Source organism: Gallinula chloropus (genome assembly GCF_964237585.1).
Source record: "Gallinula chloropus genome assembly, chromosome: 9".
NCBI classification, from domain to species: Eukaryota; Metazoa; Chordata; class Aves; order Gruiformes; family Rallidae; genus Gallinula; species Gallinula chloropus.
The window spans coordinates 10,638,411-10,663,198 of record NC_140094.1 but is presented as its reverse complement, the minus strand read 5'-3'; the positions used below and the strand labels follow the sequence as shown (position 1 = coordinate 10,663,198).

Here is a 24,788-nt window from a genome sequence, read left to right as displayed (position 1 = left end):
GAATTTTGTCAATGCTTAAATTAGCTTGTAACACCCAATTCCATGTTCAAATAGGAGGTTTTCATTAAATATTTAATTCAAGGTTCATTAAAATTAATCAAATCTCAGGGGCCGGAGTTGAGAAATCCCCTATCTGTAGAATGAAGGGAGAATGGGCACTGAGGAAGTGCTCACCTTGGCAATCAAACAAAAAGGATGGGCTGTAGAAAGAAACAGATACGGTGGCTAGTTCACAGTCCAAAGAACTTTTGTGAGTACAGATTCATGCTTTTTGAGGAAAAGCTCAAAACAGGTTCTGTATGTCCCAATATAAGGTTACTTAGTGGCAAGATGTTTTGAATATTTAAAGACAGTCTTCAGGCTAATGATTTCTGAACATATTGTGGAAAAAATCTGATTTAGCATAAAAATCCAGACTACTCATCACGGTCATCAGTTCTGTGCAATTTAAGTGAGGGAATCATGGTTGTTGTTCTTTTCATTTGTAAAAAACTTCTAGTACCAGTGGTAATAAGTAGGAAAATTTGAAAAAACAATTTGTCATAATGCATGTCCAAAACTTTCCGGTTCTCTATTAAAAGTGTTTGGGTTTTTTATTTTTTTTTATATGTTTACAGGCAATTTCAAGGCCATCTAGATCACTAAGTACAGCACAGTTAGTGCACACATCCTGTGGGTCACAGGCTTCAGTAATCTCAAACATCGTACTGATGAAAGGACAAGGGAAGGTGAGACTGGCTCTGTTGATTCACCATAAAATAGAGTTCTACTTCTTTTCACAAATGTACACTGCAAAGTACAGGAAAGTGACTTCAGGTATTAAGGTTGCTACATATGAGTTGCCAATTCATTACCCAGCTTTGTGAGGAGTGATTAGCTATCATCACTTGCTTCTTGATAACCTTGTGAAGTATCCCTCTGTGAAGCCCACTCTTCAGATTTTAATAACACATCCATACCAAGCTAACAACAACACTGACATTCACTGCTATCTGCATCATCCATAGGTTGTACTAGCACAGTAACATCAGAGCTCCCTTCAAGTCAGAATTGAGCCATAAAGACAATTCTGTTGAGAATGAATAGCAAAGCAACTAGGAACACAAAGTATCTGAAAGGAAACCCAATAAACATTTGCAAAAAGTACATTAAAGTCTGGAGATAGAAGATAGTTGTATCTACAGAAGTAATGTCACTGAAGATGCTTCAAAGGAGCATTTAGAAGCTATGAACTTAAACACAATTTTGAACTTAGTGAATAAGGTCCTGAATTTTTTCATAAATAATCTTTTCAGTTATAGTATTCAAGCTGTAAGATGACTTTCAGAAACCATTCAATGAAGCATGATCATCATCATCATTTACAAAATAATTTTCATTTGAGGGACATTAAATGGCTTTTGAGAGGTATGAATTAGTTTTGTAACATCCTTCCTATGGGTAACAGGTAGTGTTTGACTTTTACATAAGGGGAGGAAGGGAAAAGAATAAGTAGATGAGTATCTGTCTACAAAGGTCTATTGACGTTGCTTAAACTTACAAAAAGAATCATAACTCTGTGATCCTCTACCATACAGTTATCTCCCCAAGATCTCCATCTCTGTGTCTGAAATGAGTTAGTAATATCAAGATCTTACATGGCTTTTTTAATCAATCTCACTCGTGGGACAGGAAATGAAGGAGAAAAACAGCTAAATTAATCTCTCAAGGTTGCTTATTGGTTCAAGGGAAAAATAAAGAATTTAGACACCTTCCTATGTATGTACAATAGTGAAATATTAGATGACAACAAAGAAGAAGCATATCTTAAGGGCACTGTACCAAAGTTTTAATTTGCTTTTACTGCTGGCATGTGGTTGACCTTTTTCATGGATTTTACTCCTCTCTTGATTAGTGCTGCCTGTGTAGTACATAACACAGAAGAAGCTGCAAATGAACTATTATGACAACTGAACATGGGCTCTCATGCATTGGTTTTCTTCCATAAATTAGGGTTTGGGCTTCAGCATTGTTGGAGGGAAAGACAGCATTTATGGACCAATAGGCATCTATGTCAAAACCATCTTTCCTGGTGGAGCTGCTGCTGCAGATGGAAGGCTACAAGAAGGTGGGAAACTGCTCCTCTCCCTTTTCCCACTCCAGATTCCTAAAGAATGATACCTAAAGGCAGATGAAAGTGAAGCTGAAATGGGCAATGAATGAGTTCTAAACCTGCATCCATTACAGCAGTTGCAAAACTCCTTTTGTGTACATGTGTGTATCATGTAACTTATTGCACAATACAGTAGTAGTAATATAGTACAACTTTTCTTTATAAAAACAGGTGATGAAATCCTGGAACTGAATGGAGAATCCATGCATGGATTAACACATTATGATGCTTTACAAAAATTCAAGGTTATGTACTCTTTTTCCAGCACAAATTCTGTCTCTGCACACAACATGCACGCGAACACAACCCATTTATTATCTTTTCTTTCTAGCAGGCCAAAAAGGGTCTTCTGACACTTACAGTCAGGACAAGCTTCAGCACACCTCATTCTGCTTCCAGCTGTCTGTCACCCCAGTTGTGTCAGTCACTGAACTCCAGTACATGTATAACCAAAGAAAACAGCTCTTTCAGTTCAGAAAGTGCAGCGTTCTCATTAAACGCTACAAAGCCCAATGACAGGGTCATAATGGAAGTTACTCTAAACAAAGGTAAGTGCTAAAATTAACTGACCACTGGCAAACAAGGCACTGATTGACCAAACACTGCTCATTTGCTCTCTGAATGTCTTTCCTCACTAACCTGATTCTTTTCCTGCACTAAGATTTTTTAATACACTAAATTGACTCTTGGTGCCTTGTCAGTCTATCTATCTATCAACAGCAGGAGTTTTGAACACCATCTGTCCTCAAGAACCACTCATTCTTTGTTTTTTCCCTTCACCCAAGAAATTAGAGTCACATTCATATCCTTTATGTGAAAAAGTAAAGCTCTTGGCAACAACTACCCATTATTAGGCAGATTATGCAACTCTTACCATAGTTATACAAGCATGCATTTCATTCTTGAAAAGGTTTAAAAAGAAATAAAATCCATATCTACATCTTCTTGTAGTTCTTTCACCACTCCAACTGTCATCACCATCTATTTATAAGCAACCACTTGCAGAATGAAATAAGCTTTTAAATACTGGAACATCAAAGAGACAGAAAAAGCAAGGTCTCTGTGAGTTAACGTAACTTACCAAACACACAATACGGGTTCTGACATCAGAGTGATGGTCCAGAGCAAGGAGGGTAAATTCACCAGTTCTTTAGATGTATTACATAACACAGAAATGGGATTAAGAGGCAGAACAAACAATAGCTACCCACACTTATTTTTTGGCTTTTCTATTACTCTTGAAATTTTGTTGTTCTCCTCTCCCCACCCATTCTGTCTCTTTGCAGAGTCATTTGAATACTTCTGTAATGGCAGAAATTTCGCCAAATAAACCTTTATTATTGTATTGTGCCTGTGACGAACCAGTAATAAATTGCAAACCAGACCATGGAACCTCACAAGCAATATTGGTGTGCACTCACTTTAAGCATGTGGGGGGGGGGGCAGGGGGAAGAAAAAAAAAAAGAGAGAAAAAAGAAAAAAAACAGTAGGAGCAACAGCTGATCTTGAATGTGAAACATTCACAAATACAAGAATGTGGTTCTGGTTTGTATAGAAAAAAAAGGTAAAATTTAAGATAGTTTTTTAAAAAAGGTTCTCCAATGGTTTGTTTTGGCTGCTTCTCATGTCTCCTTTTATTATTATTGGTTCTTTCAGAGCCAGGTGTTGGCCTTGGAATCGGGTTATGCAGCATCCCTTCCTTCCAGTGCATTTCAGGGATTTTTATCCACACCCTCTCACCAGGCTCAGTGGCACACATGGACGGGAGACTGAGGTAGGATGAGAAACAGTGTCTGTCTGTCTTTTACACAAGATTTTCATTGCTCTGTTTTATAGGTTTCTTTTTGACCTGCTTGGGTGGGAAGTCATAGTGCTTTCTGGGAGTTTTGGATTCAAAACATGTGCTGTTCTGAGGGTATAAGCATGTGTATTTAGGATATGTGGGATTTTCAGATACATATCAACTCAGTGAAGTTATCGTCTCTTGTCCAGGCTAGGCAAGCTTTGGGGGTCTTGCACAAGCATATAGCATGCTTCCTGGAAGAGATTTCCAAAAGAGAAATTATCTGGGAAAAAACCAAACATATGGCATACTCTGACTTCTTTGAGCACTGGTTTTCTTCCACACAAACTCCTCAAATTCTATCTTGTCTGTTATTTCAATAGAAATAACAATTTGCTAAAATTAGCTTTAGTGGGAGTGTAGAAATTAACTTGGTAAGATTTATGACCAACTGACTGTTCAACATACTTGGAATTTAACAAAACACATTTTTCAGTGAAGGCTTTTTAAACTTCAGGTGCTCTGTAACCCTCCTCTCTACATGCCTAGAACTTCAACTGAAATAACCATGATCTTATCACTATTTAAAAGTTTTTATGATACAAATCAGCGCCTTCAGTCAGTCTCTTGATGTGTGTGTGGGTATTTGCAGTAGAGAAGGGAACTCTCAGTTTCCAGGTGGGCCAAATTTGGATTTTGTCTGGAGAGATTCAGTCTAACAGTCAGCAGGAATACAATAGTTTATCACAAGAACTGTTCAATTAGGAAGTTATTCTCAATAGCAGAAACACAACATCTTTTCTGACCTTACACAACACTAGCAGACCATAAAGACATGAAGAGTGAAGTGTTAACTTGAAAGGAAGGAAGGTGTAGGTGGAAGCAGCAGCTGAGTTGCAAACAGCAGAAAGATCATAGACACAAAGCGTGCATAGCTGAACATGACAAAAGTTCAAAAGCTGCATGCAACAAGGCAGTTAGATCAAAACCCCCTTGATATCCAACTTATTCTCATTCCATTTTCTGCAACAGGAAGGGAGATATAATGATTTAATCCATGATGGAATTAGAGGTCAACCACATGAATCTGCTTTCTGTATACCTTCACATGGGTAAGACAGTGGGGAGATGAAGAAAATCTGATGTGTTTACTTCTTTTTTAATACCTCTGCAGGTGTGGAGATGAAATTATTGAAATTAATGAAGCTTCAGTACAAAATACAACTCTTAATGAAGTTTATGCTGTGCTAAGCCATTGTGACCCTGGTGCAGTGCAGATTATTATTAGCAGACACCCAGAACCACAGGTATCCCACTCCATATTCTTTCTGACTTCCAATAAAACATATATTGAGAACTACGACTGAGGGAGGGAACAGGTGGAAAAATTCTGATAGCAAAGATGCTGCTCTCTCTATAAGCATTGCTGCACATGAACAAACTTGAGGTGCATTGTCGTAAGTATAATCATGCAAGACTTGAAGACCAATGGAGACAGTCTTGAAAGAGCTTCTGTGCAGTGAAATGAGGAAACTACAGAAATACCATTTAAGGAATGAACAAAATGATATTTATAATTCAAAAAAGAATTTAAAATAATTTTCTTATTATTGATAAGAAGGAACATGCCCCCCCAAAGAAATAAATGGTTTTGTACCCACCTTTCTTTAATTAAAATTTAGGTCTTGCCCAACCAATATTTCTAATTAAATTAATATTGAAGTAAAATATATTTTTCTTGCAAAATTTTTCTACAAAATGATCCCTGACATCAAACACTGTATAAAAGATTATCAAATTTCAATTGTTGCATAAATAATCATAAAAGCACAGTATTTAATTATTATATACTAGTAAATCCAGAACTCCAACTGGAATAAGCAAAAGATCCCATTTTATATAAACAACCAATGCAAACAGCACATCCACAGATATACCTCAGCTATACTAAAACATACACAAATATAGCTGTGTACACTTACTTAGCTTTAAAAGTAACTGATATGTGATATAACTAGATTTATTAATTTCCATTAGAGAGCTTTGAAATCTTTGTGAAAGGAATAAACATCTAAATGTTACTCACCCCACAGCAATCCCATGACAATGTAATGGTGTATTTCCTAGGTGTCTGAGCAGCAGCTGAAAGAAGCTGTTGCACAAGCTGTGGAAAACAACAGATTTGGAAAGGAGAGACACCAATGGACTACTGAAGGTAAGGAAATAAGTGCATTTATTAAGACATGGTAATTTTGACTTAAAAGATATATAGGGTGAATACATGCTGTATTAGAATCCCTGGTAACACCGAGAGGAAAGGAAGAGGAAGCCACCTCACAGAAGAGCTCATCTAATGCACCTCCTCAGATACATTACCAGAGTGATGAGAAAAGACCACATCTGTCTGATCATCAACAAAAATCTTTGTGCAAACTTCCTCTCCCTCTTGCTCACCCTTTGCAATTCATAACCTCCACTTAAAGCTTTTCAAACTATCAGTAGTTGACAGGGTTGTGATAGCAAGGAACTGCACAACGCAGGGGATGTCCTGGGGACAAACAGCTTGTTAATCCCCTTCTGAGGATAAGCATGTGCAGTCATGGTTGGAGCTGTTTGCCCAGTTCAGCTGTGGCATCTTCCCACAGTATGCAACAATAATCCTTTTATTGTCTTATATCTTCTTAAGGACCAAAGGTAACAAAATCATCATCAGCAAAACTATACTGTTGAGATATATAAAAATATATATATGGAAAATGTAATGTTATTTTGAAGAGTCAACTTTTCCAGTCTTATACAGCAATCTACAAGCCTTTATTCCATAAATCATACCTTTCCATCACCCAATGACGGTATTTAGCTGCAAATTTAATCAGCTGAATCTTAGAAGGGAGCACGTTGCATGTATCTGAATTGACATTTTGAACATGTTCCTGATACAGGTGTTAAAAAGCTAGAAACCAGCTGGCATGGAAGACACCCATGTGAAAAACACATGGAAAGGAATGCTACCCATTGCAGCCACAGGACACAGAAGCTAATGACCCGCTCCAGCAGTGACAGCAGCTACAACCCCAGGTCCTCATGTGCTGCTGCATACCAACTGACTGACATGAAAGCAAGAGTACATAGCATTGATGTACCAATTACCAGGCAGCCTGGCCTGCTCTACTCATTGTCTGGCAATAACTCAGAGAGAAATTCCCCCCCTACTTGTCGTGAGGTAGGCCGACACTTGCAAAACACTAAGAAATCATCAGAGATTCTCGTTAGGAAACCTAAGTCATCAAAGCCCAAACCTCCACCAAGGAAATATTTTAAGCAGGACTGTACATGTAACGACCAGTGTGACATGGACAGAAAAGAAAAGCTCACATCAGAAGCAGCTGCATCACCTTCTGCAAGTGTTCAGGTAAAGCAAGATCTGCAAGGTTTTTCTTGTGTTTGCACATCGGTGAGGCAGGGGAAGGAGGAAAGCAAAATAACTTTGTATGATGCAGGAAGAAGGAGAAAGTGTGCATATGTGAGGACTGGGGAAAGGGGACAAGGGTCTTCTGTTTTGATAAAAACATACCTTAGTCAAGTCACAGTTCCGTTGAAAAAATTATGTTCAGGCTAAGGGCAGAGAAGTGTCTGAAAGAAGTTTTCTTCTGTATGTATCAAATAATCTAATTTAAAATCTTGGTGAGAGCAGCAGTGAGAATGAATTTGAGTCCCTCAACATCACTCCCTGCAAACACGCGCCACTGGTGGCATTGAGCATTCTGGTTCCAGTGCAACTGAAACAGAAATGTGCTGAGTTGGGACTGGAGCAGTTTGTGCAGCCTCTGATGTCCCCTTGATATGGTTGGTCCTAATCTGGACACTCACAAAGTCAAATCTGCTAAGTAGAGAGTCATGAAATAGTTTGTTTCAGTAATGGATTTTGATTGGAAGGAAGCACTAACATTAAGTACAGCACTAATCTTGGGCTCATATATGTACTAAACTCATTTAAATTGTGAGGCACATACGTATTTATTGAAGAGCTACAGTATTTGAAACCTGCATGCATGTTTGTATGTTACTAAACTTCAGTTCCTCCTCACATTTGCACAAGTGTGAGGGATTGTGAGATCTGCATGTTGAAACAAAAGTTGTGGTTTGTTTATACATGAAGCCTCTTTGCCCCAGGTTTAGTAATATGCCTGTAGAAATGAGCAGATTTCAGTGCAATGCAGAAAAAACCTCACCCCATGGTTACAAAGCTGGAGATACAGCTCAGACCGAAGCTCATGTCTAATGTTTATATCTGAGAAAGTTTTGGTTCAGTATCTCACGTAAAGTAAATCTTTTACCATCACTTAAAGGAGCAGTAATAACATACTCATCAACAGCTACTAGAAAATCACATTTCAGAAGTAACATTCAGGGAAAGAAGTACTGGTCGAACTTATCACTGCATGCCACTTATTATTCTGCAGTACTTAATTATTCTAAATTATAAGGAGAAAAAAAATCTTTAATTCAATAAAGTCTGTGAAACTAAAATGACTTCCTCCAGTAAGACAGTCAGTATATCTCAGGGCAAGAGCTGTTTTAATCCCCAGGTATTTCATATCATTAAGAGGTTTTATTTTTAACCTTTATTCCCCAGACAGTTTGTATTACTTTTAGGCCTGCACACCACAGTTTTATACAGGGGTTCAGCAGACTGTAGGGTTACTTTTCATAACTGAGAACGCTTCATTGATATTTTCAACTCTGCTTTAAACTGCATCAATAAAAAGATAGGTAACTGCTAGCAGTAGAGAGTAACATCAAACTGTCTTTTCATAGCACTTCCAAATTGGCAGCTTCTCTTACTGAAAGTCTGATGTCCACATCTAACAGCAAGAAAACCCAAGTGCACTTTCAAGGATGACCCTTGTAAGCAGGGGATGGAGCAAAGTTTTCCTAGAATAAGAAAGTTGCATAACAACCACCACCCTATGACAGAAAAGCTAAGAAATTGTTCAATCACTTTTTTTTTTCCCCAGGGCAGTCTAACTTGTTCCTACACTTTCACTTTCTGTCCTGTTTAGTTTTGGTTCCTATTAGTAATTCTGGAGCTTAACTACACAACAGAGAGCACTTCAGCAAATCAGCAGAGCAGATGGTAACTTGGCATCATTTAATCAAATGAATCAAATAATTCCAGACCACAATGTTGAAAGTGGCATTTACTGCACCCTCTAATCCTCTCCCCCTATGTTTCCTTCCAAAAACAAGAAATGGGGGGCTCTAACACTGCAATTGCAAATGATTTAGCCCATCTAGCTTGTGGGTAAGGGCAAAAGGCTTCAACAGAAAAGAATTTCATTTGAAGTTAAGAGAAAAGTCATTTGACTGGTTTCTAATGGTCTACTGAATGACTGTTTTTGCAAAAATTGAAAATTACAGTAGGCAACCTTTTTACTTTATGATAAAGCTTGTTAGTAAACTTTTGAGATGTAAATGACATTTTTTTCACAGTCTGTTTACAAGTGTGACCATAAAATATTATGTCAGCACTTTGGAATTACAGAATAAATTAATAACTATGAGGATTACATCCCAAGCAGAAGCGAAACCTTGATTTCTATTCAATTTTTCACATTAAATCCAAAAATATGGGGGTTTATGGTTTGTACAATCACATTCTGACACATTTCTATTTCCTGTTTGTTCAGAAGGAAGTTGGAGAGCCAATGCTAGAGGGACATCAAACTGATGTAACCCACAGTGTCTTTACCACTTCTCCTACAGCACATGATACCGAACACATCACTGCTGCTCCAGCGCGCAGAGATCAAGAAAGAAAAGTGAACTTAGGTATGTTTAACTCCATGAACTCTTCTTGCAGCTGATCCTTGCATTTAGTTTGGATTCCAAAACAGCTATCAAGCTGATTTTACCGTTCTTTTTAAATGTAGATTTCAACCCACAGCTGTAAATTCTGGGGGGAACAGATGAAATTCCAAATGATTGATTAATCTTTGAAAACCAAGGGTAATATCTCAAAGGCAGCATAATAGATGGTATGTTGTAAAAATGCTAATGGACAGGTACACTATTGCTGTATTTCTTGAGATGAAACTGCTTATTTATATTTAAAAATGATACTAAATGTTAGTTTTAGCATTTCTAAAGGACATTTGTATGCATACTTGCAAGGCTCAAGTGCTGCAATGCATCCCACAGCTGATAAGTAATTTTTTTCTTGTGCTAGTTAGAGTTAAGGAAACAGCATTAAGGGAACTAGGCAATCTCAAGAGTTCTCTTAGAACTTAAACTGTTATGTAATTCTGCAACTTCTGCTTCAGATTAACAAAAACAAAAAAACACTTAAATTTTTTTTTCCACTTGAGCAGATAACTGTACAACTGCACAAAACAAAAAACTGCTGCCATTCAGCTCTGTGATCTTTAACATTAAAACACCTGACCATCTTGTGATGTAAAATTGATTCCTATGTTAGAATTGAATTTTTACTTACTAGAAAAATACAACTGGTAATGCCTGCATAAAATTAAGGAAACATAAACATTAATCAAAAATCTTGATGGGATTTTCTATTTTTTAAAAAATAATTTACCCTAACATGAGCTTTTCCCTACACTGCAAACAACATTGCTGTTCTAGCCTTCTGTTTTAACTGCTGTAACCTATATATTCCCCCAGAATTTCAGTTAACTTTTAGAAGTTGCAAGCCCTTTAGAAAAGGTATCTTGTACATAAGCGCCCAAGAGCCTTGTTTTTCAGTTAATTCCAGTGTCAGGAATCAGATGTTGGAGACTAAGATTCAGGAATTTTTAAAAAGTTTGAACTTTTTAGAAATTTTAGAAAGATACCTATTAGAGGCCTGAATGAAACTGAAATTTAATGAGTTACTAGCAGTGCATAGATGAGGAATGGAGAAGTAGAAGACTGCTTGTCTATAATCAATGTTTTTCTAATGCAGGGAATCCACTTTCATCAATACAAAGGCCTGTACTTAAAAGACAAGCACGGGTAGATTATAGTCTTGATATAACAACAGAAGACCCTTGGGTTAAAATTTCTGACTGCATAAAAAGCTTATTTAATCCCACCATGAGTGAAGACAATGTCCACTTACGTTTGCAACCTGGCACCGACACAAAGAAAGAGAATCAAAATCGAAGCAGCTCAGAGACAGCATTGAAGAAATCAGAATCGGAAACAGGTGGTTCAAAAGTGCTAAAATCAGGTGAAAATGACAGCATGAAAAAGGGTCCTCCTGTTGCCCCTAAGCCAGCCTGGTTTCGCCAAAGTCTGAAAGGACTGAGAAAAACAAATTCAGATCTAAAACCACAGGCAGATCCAAGTCCTGAGAGTATTTCCAGCAAAGAACTTCAATCCGGCTTATCCCGTGTCTCTCCCAGGGCTTCATCAATAAAACAAAGAATAAGTTCGTTTGAATCCTTGAGTGCTCCACAGTCACCTGAAAAACCACACCGAAGGTTTAGCCTGAAGCCATCGGTCCAGAAAGAACACTCTCCCACTGCAACAGGGTCAGAAGTGGCTCCAGCAAACTTAAACCAAGGCTCGCTCCAACATTGTGAAAGTAGCCAACAGCCAAAGTCACCTGTGGTCGTCAGTACAGAGAGCCTAGAGAGATCTTCCTCTCCTGGGGTGGCCCTTGTCACCAGCTTGGAGGAAACCACCAATGCCAACACTGAAAATTCCTCGGGTCTCTTAACTACAGAAACCAGTGCAGCTCCCCATCTTCTACCAGCCACAAAAACACACAGCCTGCGATCACGAAGCTTCCCTCTTACTGCAGCCCAGTCTTGTGAGATGATGAAGACATATGATGAAAAGCATAGCAAAATCTATTCCATCAGTAACCAGGTGTCATCTGCTTTAATGAAATCTTTGCTTTACCTTCCTCAGTCTCCAGTCTCTTCTGGAAACAGTGCATGGGAAACTCTGGACACATCATCTCAGTCTTCTGTGGAGGAGGATGGGACTTCTTTCTCAACCTCAAGTGAGAATCATCACCTCGACACTGGGTTTTCACTAAAGTAAGACACCATATTTAAAAAACAGATTTGCAGATCACTGTTGGTGAGCATCTATGCTGATCCACCAACAGATTAACATCCAAGGGTAGTAGCAGCACACAATAGTAACATACAGACCAACTTAAGAATTTTTTAGAGCATACAGGTTGAACGAATCACATGACCATACACTTATTTCTAATTTACACTATATAAGTACATGTCTATTTAACAAATCCACTTACCTAAGAAGGAAATTTTTTAGCATTTCCAAGATAAAGATTTAAGTCAAGTTTGGCCAAGAAATTATTTCTTATCCTTTCCTAAAGTGTGATGGATCTTACTTCTGTTAGGCTAAAATGTTTCATTTACCTCTGTATGAATTTATTATAGTTACTATAGGAGCTACCACCCTAATTAAATGCTGATAAGATCAAACAATGACTGCTTCAAATTCATCTGTGCTATGTTTTAGTGGGTATGTTCCTTCTTAGCTCAACATTTCTTTTTTTATTCTTGTTACAATGGAACAGCCTTGCCGAGTTGAGAGAATATACAGTGAGCCTGGCAGACAATGAGAAAGAGGAAGAGAAACAGGAACGTGGCTCACCTCAAGCATCCGGTGTGTCAGGGCAGTCTGTCATCTCTCTGCTTTCCCCTGAAGAGTTAGAAAAGCTTATACAGGAAGTCAAATCACTAGATGAAGAAACCTTAAAGGTAAATCTGCTTTTTCTTTTTGTGTATGATCTTCAGAAAGCTGTGGAGTGGATGTGTCTGGTTAATCTTTGCAACTTCATGTGATAACAAATAAAACAGCCTTCTCAATATAGCCAGTAGTAACATTTAGCTCTTGTCATCAAAACTCTTCAAGATAGAAGTCTTAAAAGATAACTAAGCAAGAGTAATACTCATTTAACCAGTGGGATAACAGTTACTCAGCAGGTAGGGGCAGAAGCAGCTGTGAGAAACCTGTTCCAGTATAGGATGTCAATGCACACAGCAGCGGCATTGGAACTAGTTGATCTTTAAGGTCCCTTCCAGCCCAAATTATTCTGTGAGTCTATGATATTTTGGAGACCTTTCTTTTTATTTGGTGGACTTTCATTAAAGACTGCTCCCACTTAAAGAAAAAGCAGGTAACATCCTTAGGGCTCTGCACTGAAAACGGTTTAGCTTCTGTTGGCAGCTACATGCTCGCTGTGCAAAAGCTTCACATCAGCATTAATGCACCAATGAGCCTAAACTAACACCGCTTCTGCCTCTTAGCTAACCGCAGTGGCTTGTGTCCTGGGTTAGTCTGGTTTATATCTGCTGCCGCAAATTCCTGTCTGCCTGTCAGAATACCAGGTAGTCAGTTTCTCATGTCATTGTTACTAACTACATCCAACTTTGCTAGTATGTTGCAAACAAAGCCCTTTGACAAACAGAGCCAAGTTCTGTATCAATTTGTGTTTCTTGTTAACATCCCATGTTGCTATTTTTTGTTTGCTTCACAGTAAAAGTTATGTAGCCATGTTGCCCTTGGTGGGACACTAGCACCTCTCATACCAAGACCTCTGTTCGCATGGAACTTTTGGGACCATCTCAGAGCAGCACATACCCTTTGCCTGGTTGCAGCTGGCTAGTAGATTTAGTTGTGGACACAAGACCTTGTATCAAAAGAGGCAACTACAGTTGCTTACATCCTGAACATGATTATGAAATGGTTGTTATGGAATTGCATGCCAAATTATTTTTCTACTTTTTCAATTAAAAGGTTCTCTAATATGATTCAGCAATATTTTCTGTTTCTACAGAACAATTTCTCTTCTCTTTTACATAATTTAAGGTCCAGATTCAATTGATAACCTATTTACCAAAACAGAACCACTTTAAACACAGAATAGCATTTTATAAATAGGTAAATTCATAGGTAAATTTATTCAAAACCAAATAATAAATATGTCCCAGTATTATGCTTATGCCAGTAAGTGTCATCATAAAATATGACTGACAACAAGAAAACATGCTGATTTTCCAATCACCTTGACAAATCTTTTGGGAAGTTCTTGACATTTCTTCTTTTCTCTGCCTAGGAATTTGATGATATTCATGTTACAATTTTGCACAAAGAAGAAGATACTGGTCTTGGATTCAGCCTGGCAGGGGGCATTGATCTAGAGAGCAAAGTGATAACAGTAAGTAGCAATTTTCTTAAAAAAAGTACTCCAAAGCAAACTAGTCTAAAAATATCTAACTTACCGGTTTTCTACTACAGAGGTTGACTTTTGTCATAATCAAAGTATGCAGCTGCAGCGTTAGGGTCAGAAGAATCATGGTCTTAATGGGTGAAAACAGGATGCTTTGGCACAGAGCTGCCCTCTCCAGGCGACTGGTAGCTGTGCCCTGTTTCCTAGGGTAACATACTCCCAACAGCTCAAAAGCCAAGGCAGAATGCCACACAGCCCTCACTCAGCAGGAAGTAACAATCAGCTTATTCGCATGCTTATAGAAGACCATTGCAGAGTGGTCAGGAGGAATGAGGTGAGCACGTAGACATATAAGGGGTCTGGAAACTAAATTCTAGCTTCATACCATCTTCCTCCGGCTAGCAGAGCAGTGAGAGGATCAGGAAGTAGCACTGCAATGTATGTACTGTGAGCATATCTGACACTGAAGCTAAGCAGATTGCCTAGCTGCTCAGGGAGGGTTGTGCTCAAGAGAACTTCTCCACACAAATTTATTCAGCCCTCAGTCCAGAAATGTTCTAGAAGCAACTCATTCCTGGCAGAGAATAGAAAATGCATGTGGTTAAAACTCTTAACTGACTGATCTAGTGATTTGTCCCTTTTTTCCTCTTCCCTTGTGTGCGTGCGTGGTGACTGGGCTCTTCAATAGGTTCACAAAGTGTTTCCCAATGGATTAGCATCTCAGGAAGGAACTATTCAGAAAGGAGATGAAGTACTATCCATTAATGGGAAGTCTCTTAAAGGTGCGACTCATAACGATGCCTCAGCAATCATGCGACAGGCTCGACAGCCCAGACAAGCTGTTGTTGTCACAAGAAAAGCTAAAGAGGGAGAAAAAAATCTCAATGTTTCAATCAACTCTAGTACGTCTTCAGTAGCAAGTGATGCCTCACGAGAGTCTGGTGAGTAAGTTCAGTAGCACTACCTTGCAGCCTCCACCTGCTAAATGTTTACTCATTGCCTGAAATCCAGTGTTCAGAAAGCAGCTCAGCTGTGTGAATCTAAGAGCCATGATTGAAGACAGCATAGTTAATAAAACTGAAGCAGACATTTGTAAAACACTTGTTGGAAAGGGAAAGAATTAACAGATTTCTAAAATAAAGAAGCCCTCTGAAAAAGCACGTGACCCACTGTATAAATTTCTGTAGACATACAAAGACTATTGTAATAACACATCTAATAGAAGGTACAACAACAACTCAGTGAACAGAGATTCTTCAGTTGAATATTATTAGATTCTGGTCTATAAGACCTTTGTGAATTACAGTTTGAACAAACAATGTGCTATTGTTTGATATAGCAGGTCTTTCATCTGAAACACAGCAAGGTCAGATTTTTGCAAAACTTTTCACATTCTTAAGACTTTTTTTTCCTTCTCTAAAGCATAACCTGGAGATCTGTGGCTTTATTTGTATACTACAAATAAACATGATCAGTTCTGCAGCTGATAACTTCATAACTAACATCAAGAAAAATGTTTCTTGAATTTTGCTTATTGAACAGGTTTTTCTAGCAAACGTTTCCAGCTTTCCTTTTTATACTTCCATTCTGTCATGAGTTCAAATACAACTTGCTCTCCCCAGCTTCCTTGAGGGCCTTATGATGACAAAATAAGGAATTAGAAGTTATAGTTTTGTCTTTAATTTGGCAGTTTATGGTGCCCTTAAAAACAACACAGAAGTTCAGTTTTTGTAACAGATGTTTTAGCTTTTCAGGTTGTGTGGTGCCCATCTGCTAACCTTCCATTTTTTTTCCAGCAACTGAAGATATAATCTGCACTGTGACTCTAGAAAAAACACCTGCTGGATTAGGATTCAGTCTGGAAGGAGGGAAGGGGTCTATTCATGGAGATAAACCAATCATCATCAACAGGATATTTAAAGGTAACCACATTTAAATGCATACATGGCAAGCTCTTAGCTGATTCAAGCTCATTCTATTCATAACTGATTATTTATACCCATGAAAATTGTATTTTTTGTAAATGCACCATTATCCTGGGCAGTGCCAGTAATTTGTTGCCTGCTGAGCCTGGATCATTTATTAAAGGATCACCAGCATGTTTGGTATAAGTGAAAGATCTGTTAATGACTCATCTGCCCAAAGAATTAAAGGAAATTAACTTTCTTTCTCCAGGGACTGCATTAGAACAAAGCAGCCCTGTTCAGCCTGGTGATGAGCTATTACAAGTGCACACCACTGCCATGCAAGGACTCACTCGATTTGAAGCATGGAATATAATCAAGGCATTACCTGATGGGCCCATCACAGCTATCATCAAGAAGAAGAATCCAAGCTCTGTTACCACCAAGTCATCTGAAACTCTGTAAGAGGAGAAATTAGAGTACTGCCAATATTACATACAAAAAAGGATTTTATTACTTGCAGCCATTTGGCAAGCACAGCAAGGTACTCGGAAAGCACATGTGAGATGTATGTATGATCTTACTGCCAGTTACAGAGCAAGCTGTTTGGGATGAAGTAAGATCTGCACAAATTGTGCATGATTCTCATTTCAACATTCAGAAACAGATGTTCCAAAGTGTAGAATTATAAATAATGACTATTAATAATATAATGGTTGTAATAAAACATGCGATAGCTGTACTGCTCTTCTATTTTAAGCCATTAACAAATACCAAAAGCACATCCTGTGCTGTTTTCAGTCCTACAAGTCTTGCTCCCTGCCCTACCTTCCCAGGAGGAAGAGACATGTCTACAAGCCTAAACACTACGCCAAAGAAAAAGCCTTAGAGAATGTGTAAAGGGCAGAGAAAGGGGGTCGATTTTGTCTGTCAAAATGACGTAACCTGAAAAACTCCAGCTTTTCTACTCAAACAACAGAACATTCACAACAGTTAAAAACTGTCTAGGTTAACTTTCTAGTAGCGGTTGACAGAACCATCTCAACTCTAGGACGCAAATACAAGTGGGTGATGGTGGTAAAGGAGTGTGTCTCAGCATTGCAAGGGCGAGGCAGGATGCTGAGGGTAATGTAGTGGAGGTTTTTCTGACCTTCCTCTGGCCAGAGGTCTCAGAGGACTGAAGCAGGAGAGTAAAACCTGTTTAGAACTGTTTAGAACCAACTCCTACCTTCTAACTACACACATTTTTTGAAATGTGTTCTTTTTGTAGAGGAAAGTACCAGTGAACATTTGGGAATTAAAAGTTCTGAATCCAAGTGTTTATTCTGCAGACACTAAATAACTAGGAGATAAATCTATGCTTCAAATGCTGCTATCAGCATTCTAGCAGTGTTCTCCAATCACAGTATAGAATTCTGCCAGCAGAAGGCACATGTGTCTACGGCACCCATTTGGTGTTCTCTGGCTGATTTCACAACTTCAGGATGGAAAGTAGTGACTTGCCAGTCAAAAGCCAGATGGCTGTACTGGTTATCCTTGGCTGGTCACCTTTCCATAGCTGGGAATTGCTGCACTCTTCTTTGATTATTTAATTTCACCAACCAATACAACTGCAGGGGTTCAGAAACTGTTTTCTGTGCCCTTAACAGGATGTCACAGAAGCAGCAATTGAGAGAAAGGGAAATAGGACAGCAGGAAGTAATAATTACATCCAGGCATTTACCTTGCTTTGGCTTTTCCTCACAAGCCAACTCTATGTTAATCCTTGAAAAGCCACGTGCCCTCACACTTGCAAACCCCCTTCTCAACTGAGTTGTGTTTTACAAAAAAACAACCAACCAATCCTCAAAACAAAATTTCTACAGATTGGATAGCCACCAGGACAGGAAAAAACAGAGAGAATCTGGTACCTACCTGAAACTCTCCAAATAGTTCGTTGGGCTTTTTTGTAATTTCTTGTATTTAACTTCATCATCATTATTGGTTTAGGCTTAACAAAGTCCAAGTAAAAACCTGGTGCATGTAAAAGATTCTGAAATTTTTCAGCTGCTTGCCCATACCACTAATAAGGAAAACCTTGAATGAGTTCTGTGCAGAAAAGCAGGCCTGAACTCTTTAGCTCTGTTAAAGCAATTTCCTGTAAAACCACATCACTTGTTGGTCAGCTTCATAACTTCAACAAAGGAGACTGGACTGGTTACAGCCCCAGCACAGAATACTGCAACGCCATCTGCTGAAACAGCTATTTAACTTCATCAGTTTCAGAACTAACACGGAGCCACCAAGGCAGGTTTGATCTCGCTTTTTTCCAGAGATGTTCTTCTACCTTCCAAAGTTTTTCAGTTTTTGGATGCTTCAGCCTTTCCTGGCATCTGCCAAGATCAAAAGAACTCAAAACTGTATGACAGGCAGAGTGTCTCACTAGGGAGTCTTCCAAGATCTTACAAGATTATCTTGGCAAAGACATTTCCTTCCCCAATTTGGCAGGGCAGAAGGCTGAATGTTAGGGACTTGTAATTCCTCCTTTATAGAATGTATTGAGCACTCAGAAAAGGGATCCTTAAGTAATTCCAAGGAAGATCCTCACCTAGGATCACCTTTAGTGCTCAGAGCAATAAAAAATTATTAAATACATAATAAATAGCTAAACAAGCACCCCGTTGTCTACAAAAGCTTTACCTGCAGGTATAACAAGTGGTGACCTGAGCTCAGCATCTTGAAGTTTTACTAATTAAATTAATCATAATCCTGCAAAGACTTGTCAACATATTAAGCTTCATGCCTAACAACTTTAGCACATTTAGATAAATATATATGAGCCTCTGTAATATCAGGACCCAAATCTCTCCTCAGGTGAATTTGTTACTCTTCTTACATATAGAAAGCAGCAATCTAAATTGGAAATAAGGACCAAAGAATTTGGAAAGGCGACTGCTCTCACCAAAATACCTTTATCCTCAATGGGGAGCATAAACTGGCATGAAAGCTTTCCCTTCTCTTGTTGCCTTGACCTCCAGTATCTCTCTGAATACACATAGCTCTTACATTTGTCTCCTGACAAAACAAGTGCACAAGGAACCATTTTAAAGGATGATGCAGGAAACGCAGCAAGATGTAGAGTGAAAATATTTATTACATCACATTCATACAAGGTTTTACATCTTTGTACACAAAAGAGACTAGATTAAAAATGGATTCCTTGAAAAATATGATCCATGGTGTGAGATTAAGCGGGAAACTGTATGCAAGTCCTGTACTAAATATAAAACAAATACAAGGACAGAAAGCAGAGCAAATTAACCTAGTTAAATAATCAAGTTACAACATTAAAATCACAAGCTGCATTTAAATTCCCAATTCAGCAATTAGTTTTTCTTTTGTAATTATAGGTAATCCACAGTAATGTCCACCATTCCTGCAGTAACCAGCACCATAATTATTTTCTAAAGCTGGACCCATCACTGCACACAAGATCAGAAGCTGATTTCCCAAGATAGTGCTGTGAGGCAGACCAGACTCAGAGAAAAAGAAATGTCCTTATGACCTACCAAGTCAAGACTAAGCTACAGGAAAGATCATTTACCCGTTAAAACCTCTCACCACAAGAGACCAAAAAATGTTCAAGTTCAGTTAAAAATGGTCATTTGAAGTGCAGTTTAAAAACCAGCAAGTAAAGTGCTTTGTTGTCTTATTTATTGCCAGCATGTCAGTGCAGTGTGTTTCAGGGCATTGTGGAAATGACTGGTTTTGGTACAGAAGGGCAGGAGGAAGAGTGTCTGTTTTCTAACCCACAGACCTATGAACTGATTTACACTGCTGGACCTTAAGTTAGGGAAAAAGCACTGAAGGCATATTTCCCGTTAGTACTGAAGTCTGTGGGAACAAACAAGTGGGATCCTCCCACAATCCCATTTTTTCTGTTTTGCACCCGCTGAAGCAGCTCAAAACAGCTACCTCATATTTTAGGGAAGGAACATTGTTCCACAGGACTCAACCAGGAACTTCAGACACGAAATAGGGCCGACCTGCACATGGCTAATGCTGTAGTGCTAAGCAGATTTTAGCAAAGCTCCTCTTCACAGACACTGATGAATTGTAGCCAAGAACAGATCTAGTATGTGCACCCTCTTCCTGCAGGCAGCACACAGTGCAGCCTTCCAGCCTCTGGTGTGATACTTTTCTAATTATGAAAACAAAAGACAGCATGACAGAAAAGAACCCATTGCTTTGCATAGAGATAGGTAGGAAATGCTGCTTTAAAAATTTACTTTATTCAATCCATAGATCCCCCTTCACCTTTCCTAAGTATCTCTGCTGGTAGTGAAGCCCTGTAAGGCCAAATTCCTATCAGTACCCTCAAGCTACCAGGTTTTCTCCTACCCTCAGCTGGTGATGTAGTGATGTATGCAATTGGTGTTGTCAAGCTTTTAATGCCTTAACAGCTTTGGTCAAGTTGCTGTAAAACCCAGTTATGCTGGCTGGAAAGAAGGAATCCACCACCGTCTGGGGAAGATAGCCACCAAGGTCAGTCTGAAAAAAACTGAGCAGCTGAGTCCTGTCTGGCTCCCTGCAAAGACAATACAAGTGATTTTATAGCCCACAGTTTAAAAGCATTAAGAACTTTACAATGACTCATAGATGCATTGTCTGATGATAGACATTTCCAAATAATTTTTCTTTTCTCTCAACAAGCAATAGACATTAATTGAAAATTTCAATGAGTGTGGCTACCCCCACAAGTCAAATTACAGTCAAACTAGGCCCTGATTAAGTACATGACCCTGTTTATGAATTACAGCAATGTAATAAACAACCGGATACTCATTTACCAAAAATTCAGCCCACGCTCATGTGTTCTGCTGAATCTCTGCTTAAGAGGTCAGCAAGAATCCAAGCATGATGATGGTTCCTGTAACATTAAAAACTAGGAAATGGAGACTAATTTACTGCACAGAAAAAGAGAACAACAAGGGTGCTCAGTCATAATGATTACCAAGGAATGAGAGAAACCTGTTGCTGCCAAGACGCCACGGGTCACATGTGGCCACCACATACACATGAACACACCACAGGATGGAGAAAAAGGGCTTTAGAATATGTAAATTCAAATAGATTGCTTCTTACCCTGAAAGAGGTATGCAGAAACAGCCGCAGGGGTAATTAAAACCTCTCACGAAATTTGGTTGAGGAGGACACAGTGGGTGTTCCACATTGGTGGCTGTAAGGAAAAGCATTCAAGAAAAGTGTCATTTTCACAGGAGATGGGAAAGAGCCCTCGGTACTCAAAGCACCAAGCTGAGAAACACACTGAAAGATAAAATACTTTCAGAAGAATGGCAGCACAATGTGGGGCAGTTTAAATGTGGGATTGTGCAATACAAGTGGTCAAAAAGGACGTTAAAAGGAACCACTCTGGACGTGGAATGAGGAAATCAAAAAAGTGCTGAATTTAGAAGCAAATATTACTTCTGTCAAGAGGCTCTGAGGAGCTTCACTGACCCCATGTTGTGTGAGAGCACTGCTTTCTTGAGAGGTCATTCAAGTTACTTTCAACAAACCCATATCACAGTGGCATACGCATTCTAAACAAGCATATAAATTCCTGGCAAAGCATTCCTGAGGAGGACAGGAAAATGGGACAGCTGAACAGCAGAGCAATAAAATCACTGACTTGTTACATGTAAATAGCAGGGAGAAAGTAGGAAAACAAAAAAATCCACACTGTGGCAGCCCCTAAAAATCTGCACCATAAATGGTGTTTCATAAGGAAAACTATTTTCACATACAGGAGCGGTACATTTGTTCAACGGCCTCAAAATCCACAGGCAGTGCAGATACAATTAAAACAGGGTTTAGGCTTATGGGATTCCTTCAGAAAGCTTCCTGAATTCTTTAAGAAAGCCCAACAAATGCACACACACAATAAAGCCCAGAACTTAATAAAACACTTAGTCTCAAAAGCACAGCAAGGGAAGCAACTGTAGGTCAACAATATCATTGTTCTTCTGAATGTTAGGAAGACTTACGTAGTCTGAGAACAGCAATGTAAGGAGACAGCTAATACTTTACATTCTCATCAAGGTCAGATCAATAGCTACTAAACAGCATCTTACTTACTTTTTATTTTATATTTATTTCCGGTAGCTGCTGATTATCTAACACAATGTGAAAGTGTTGAGAACATAGGAATCTTACCAGCAGATAGCATTGTTCCATCTTCATATTGCTTCATTAGTACCACATCCACAAACTCTCTTGGTGAAATAATCCTCATGAAAGCTGATGGAGTTGTGGTTCTGCATACAGAGACAGTCTGGAAATCACAGGATAGTTATGTCAGTTGATGCTTTTAAAAGTACAGCAGAAAAACCCCATGCTTTCTGGTACTCTTTCAGTTACACTTCCTACACTGTATCAAGGAGTTCTATTATACCTTTTGTCAAACAAAATGCAAATCAGCACAGTCAAAAGGCATGACAGCATGTTGATTAAAGACAGTTTAACAGAAAAAATCCCAACATGATAACGCTGTGCTCCCAGATTGCTTAAGGATCGATACCACAAGGAAGAGCAAATCTGCCACCCCTATGCTCACAGGACAGTTAAAATTAATCTTCTTTCCAGTAAGGACCATATCACATGGGATACAGCTTTGCTACGCTGCAGAAACCTTAACACTGACATCCCTTTCTGTGGGGGTTCTGTGGTGATAGGGTGCCCAAAACAGAAGTTTCTGCCACACTGTTGAGCACTGAGAAGTCTGATAAAGTCTATAAATTTCTAGGGGCAGGTTTCAGCATTTCTAAAGTTTCAAACTAATACACTAAATACCAAGAAAAATCACCTTCCCAGGACTTCCATGAACATCCCTGGGACTGTCTGTGTTTGCACCCTGGCTGCCTTCAGCACCTACATCCACACATCAGATTTGGGGGTTTAAATCTAATGCATTGTGCAACTGCAGCAACAGAACACACTGCTCATACATAGAGCCCTTTTCATCTGTAGTGCCCCAAGCACAGCGTCTGTAGTTTAATGATAGTGACACTGAGGCAGCGCGCTGGGTCCCAAGGTCAGTCAGCTGGTTAAGGGCAGAGCATCCCGTGCTGCCATGGTGAAAGACGGGGCCTGAATTAATACCGATGACAGGATCACTGCTTAGCTAAACCAGTGTATTCCGTAAACCTCCTCTTCCCTCACAATTACCTTGTTAAAACAGTCATGCTTCGTTTGATTTGCAGCATGAACCACAACCTAGCGCGGGAACCTTTAACGCCATACACACACATAATTCAAGCACTATTTAGCCAAGAACGTATTAGCAGCTCCTTTCAGGACGGTAAGCCGGTGACAAGGAAATAGACGCAATTTACCAAAAAGAAAAACAAACACAAGGAGAAAAGATCCCGACTCCCAGCATTGCCGGACCGACGCAGAGCGAGGGCCCGTACAGGTCCTTCACCCCCAGCCCTAACCGGGCTGCCAGCGCGCAGCCCTGAGCTCCGCACACAGCGCCGGGGCGGTTTGAGAGGAACTCACGTCGCTGACGGCTTCGACGACCTCAAAGTCCTTCACGTTTTGGTCCCACTTGGTCCTGGACCCGCCGGCCACCGGCTTTATGCATTCCCAGACATCCTGGGGGCTGGCAGGCAGGATCCCCTCTCCCCTGTACCTGCGGCGGGACGAAATGAAACCAAAACCCGCGGCTCGGCCCTGCCTGGCCTCAAACCCCCCGCAGCGGCACCGCGGGGGCGATCCCTCGCCCCAGCATCTCGGGAAACGAACGCGGGGCGCCGGACGTACTCACACGTTGCCAGCAAACTCCGCGGAGGGTCTCCAAGACACCGACACCTCGCTCTGTGGGGAGGGGGAGCTTTCAGCAGCCGCGCAGGGCCGGGCCCCTGCCCCTCCTCAGCCGCCCCCGCCGCGCCCGCTCACCGTGTGCCGGCAGCCCCGCCAGCCGCCGGGGTCCTGCCGGTAGAGCTCCATCTTCTCGGCCGCCGCTTCGGCGAGCCCCACGTAGTCCATGGCCGGGTAGAGGCGGAGCCGCCGCTCGCCGCCGCCTATGAGGACACCGCTCCGCACCGCCCCCATGGGCCGATCGCGGCGCCGCCCCCTCACCTGAGGGGCCCTTGCTGGCCGGCCGCCGGCCATCGCGGCGGCGGTGGCCAGGATCGTCTCCCGTCACGGAGGGGGAAAGTAGCGGTGGGACTGTGGCCGGCCATCCAGGCCAGCTCGGAGCAGCGGGTGGCCGTGTCGTGGCTCTCCGGAAAGGGGGTAACATCGGCCCACCCCGCTCCTCCAACAGCCTTCGGGCAGCAGCCTGAGAGAAAAGAACCACCCAGGACAGGCAGCTGGGAAGGAGACTTATATGGGTGGCCTCTGGCCTTCAAACAGCCGGGGAGCAGGGCAGAGGCTTCAACTGTTCTGCTCACCTGCGGTGCCGCTCAGACAGCTGAGGGGCAGGCAGCACACACCGCTGGCAAGGCCTGGGGCTGCAGGATGGCCAGTGAGACACCCAGAGGTACTCATCTTCCCTGCAGCCTTGGGCACGCAGGGCACTCCGAGGTGTCCATCCATCCTCTGCCCTTGGCCACACAGCGCAAGCACAGCTTGGGGCAGCCGACTGGAAGGAGACAGCAGAGCCCTGGCCAAAGGCTGGGGTTATTTTATCCTGGTGTAATCCACGTGAACAACAGAGCAATCTTCAACACCCAAATGAGCTGTAAAATTACA

At 40.5% G+C, this 24,788-nt stretch overlaps 2 protein-coding genes across 2 annotated transcripts in view; one reads left to right on the top strand and one right to left on the bottom strand.

Moving 5' to 3' along the window:
- IL16 (interleukin 16) overlaps positions 1–16,550 on the top strand; it is a gene marked incomplete at its 5' end in the record, with an annotated part of 33,772 nt that extends 17,222 nt beyond the window's left edge. The window contains 15 exons of the mRNA XM_084267993.1: positions 618–728; positions 1,993–2,107; positions 2,324–2,397; positions 2,487–2,700; positions 3,809–3,926; positions 5,110–5,242; positions 6,063–6,150; positions 6,878–7,347; positions 9,629–9,767; positions 10,897–11,980; positions 12,493–12,676; positions 14,035–14,136; positions 14,837–15,089; positions 15,945–16,070; positions 16,324–16,550. Coding sequence (XP_084124119.1) covers positions 618–728; positions 1,993–2,107; positions 2,324–2,397; positions 2,487–2,700; positions 3,809–3,926; positions 5,110–5,242; positions 6,063–6,150; positions 6,878–7,347; positions 9,629–9,767; positions 10,897–11,980; positions 12,493–12,676; positions 14,035–14,136; positions 14,837–15,089; positions 15,945–16,070; positions 16,324–16,517 — 3,405 coding nt within the window. The 3' untranslated portion in view covers positions 16,518–16,550. The remainder of the gene's footprint in view (positions 1–617; positions 729–1,992; positions 2,108–2,323; positions 2,398–2,486; positions 2,701–3,808; positions 3,927–5,109; positions 5,243–6,062; positions 6,151–6,877; positions 7,348–9,628; positions 9,768–10,896; positions 11,981–12,492; positions 12,677–14,034; positions 14,137–14,836; positions 15,090–15,944; positions 16,071–16,323) is intronic.
- A 2,615-nt stretch (positions 16,551–19,165) lies between these two features.
- STARD5 (StAR related lipid transfer domain containing 5) lies at positions 19,166–24,080 on the bottom strand (the record flags this gene model as incomplete). The annotated part of the gene is made up of 6 exons (XM_084268215.1): positions 19,166–20,619; positions 21,177–21,270; positions 22,248–22,365; positions 23,592–23,724; positions 23,860–23,909; positions 23,991–24,080. 6 exons carry the CDS (start codon positions 24,078–24,080, stop codon positions 20,472–20,474), a joined length of 633 nt encoding a protein of 210 aa, XP_084124341.1. The 3' UTR covers positions 19,166–20,471.
- Positions 24,081–24,788: the final 708 nt, after the last annotated feature.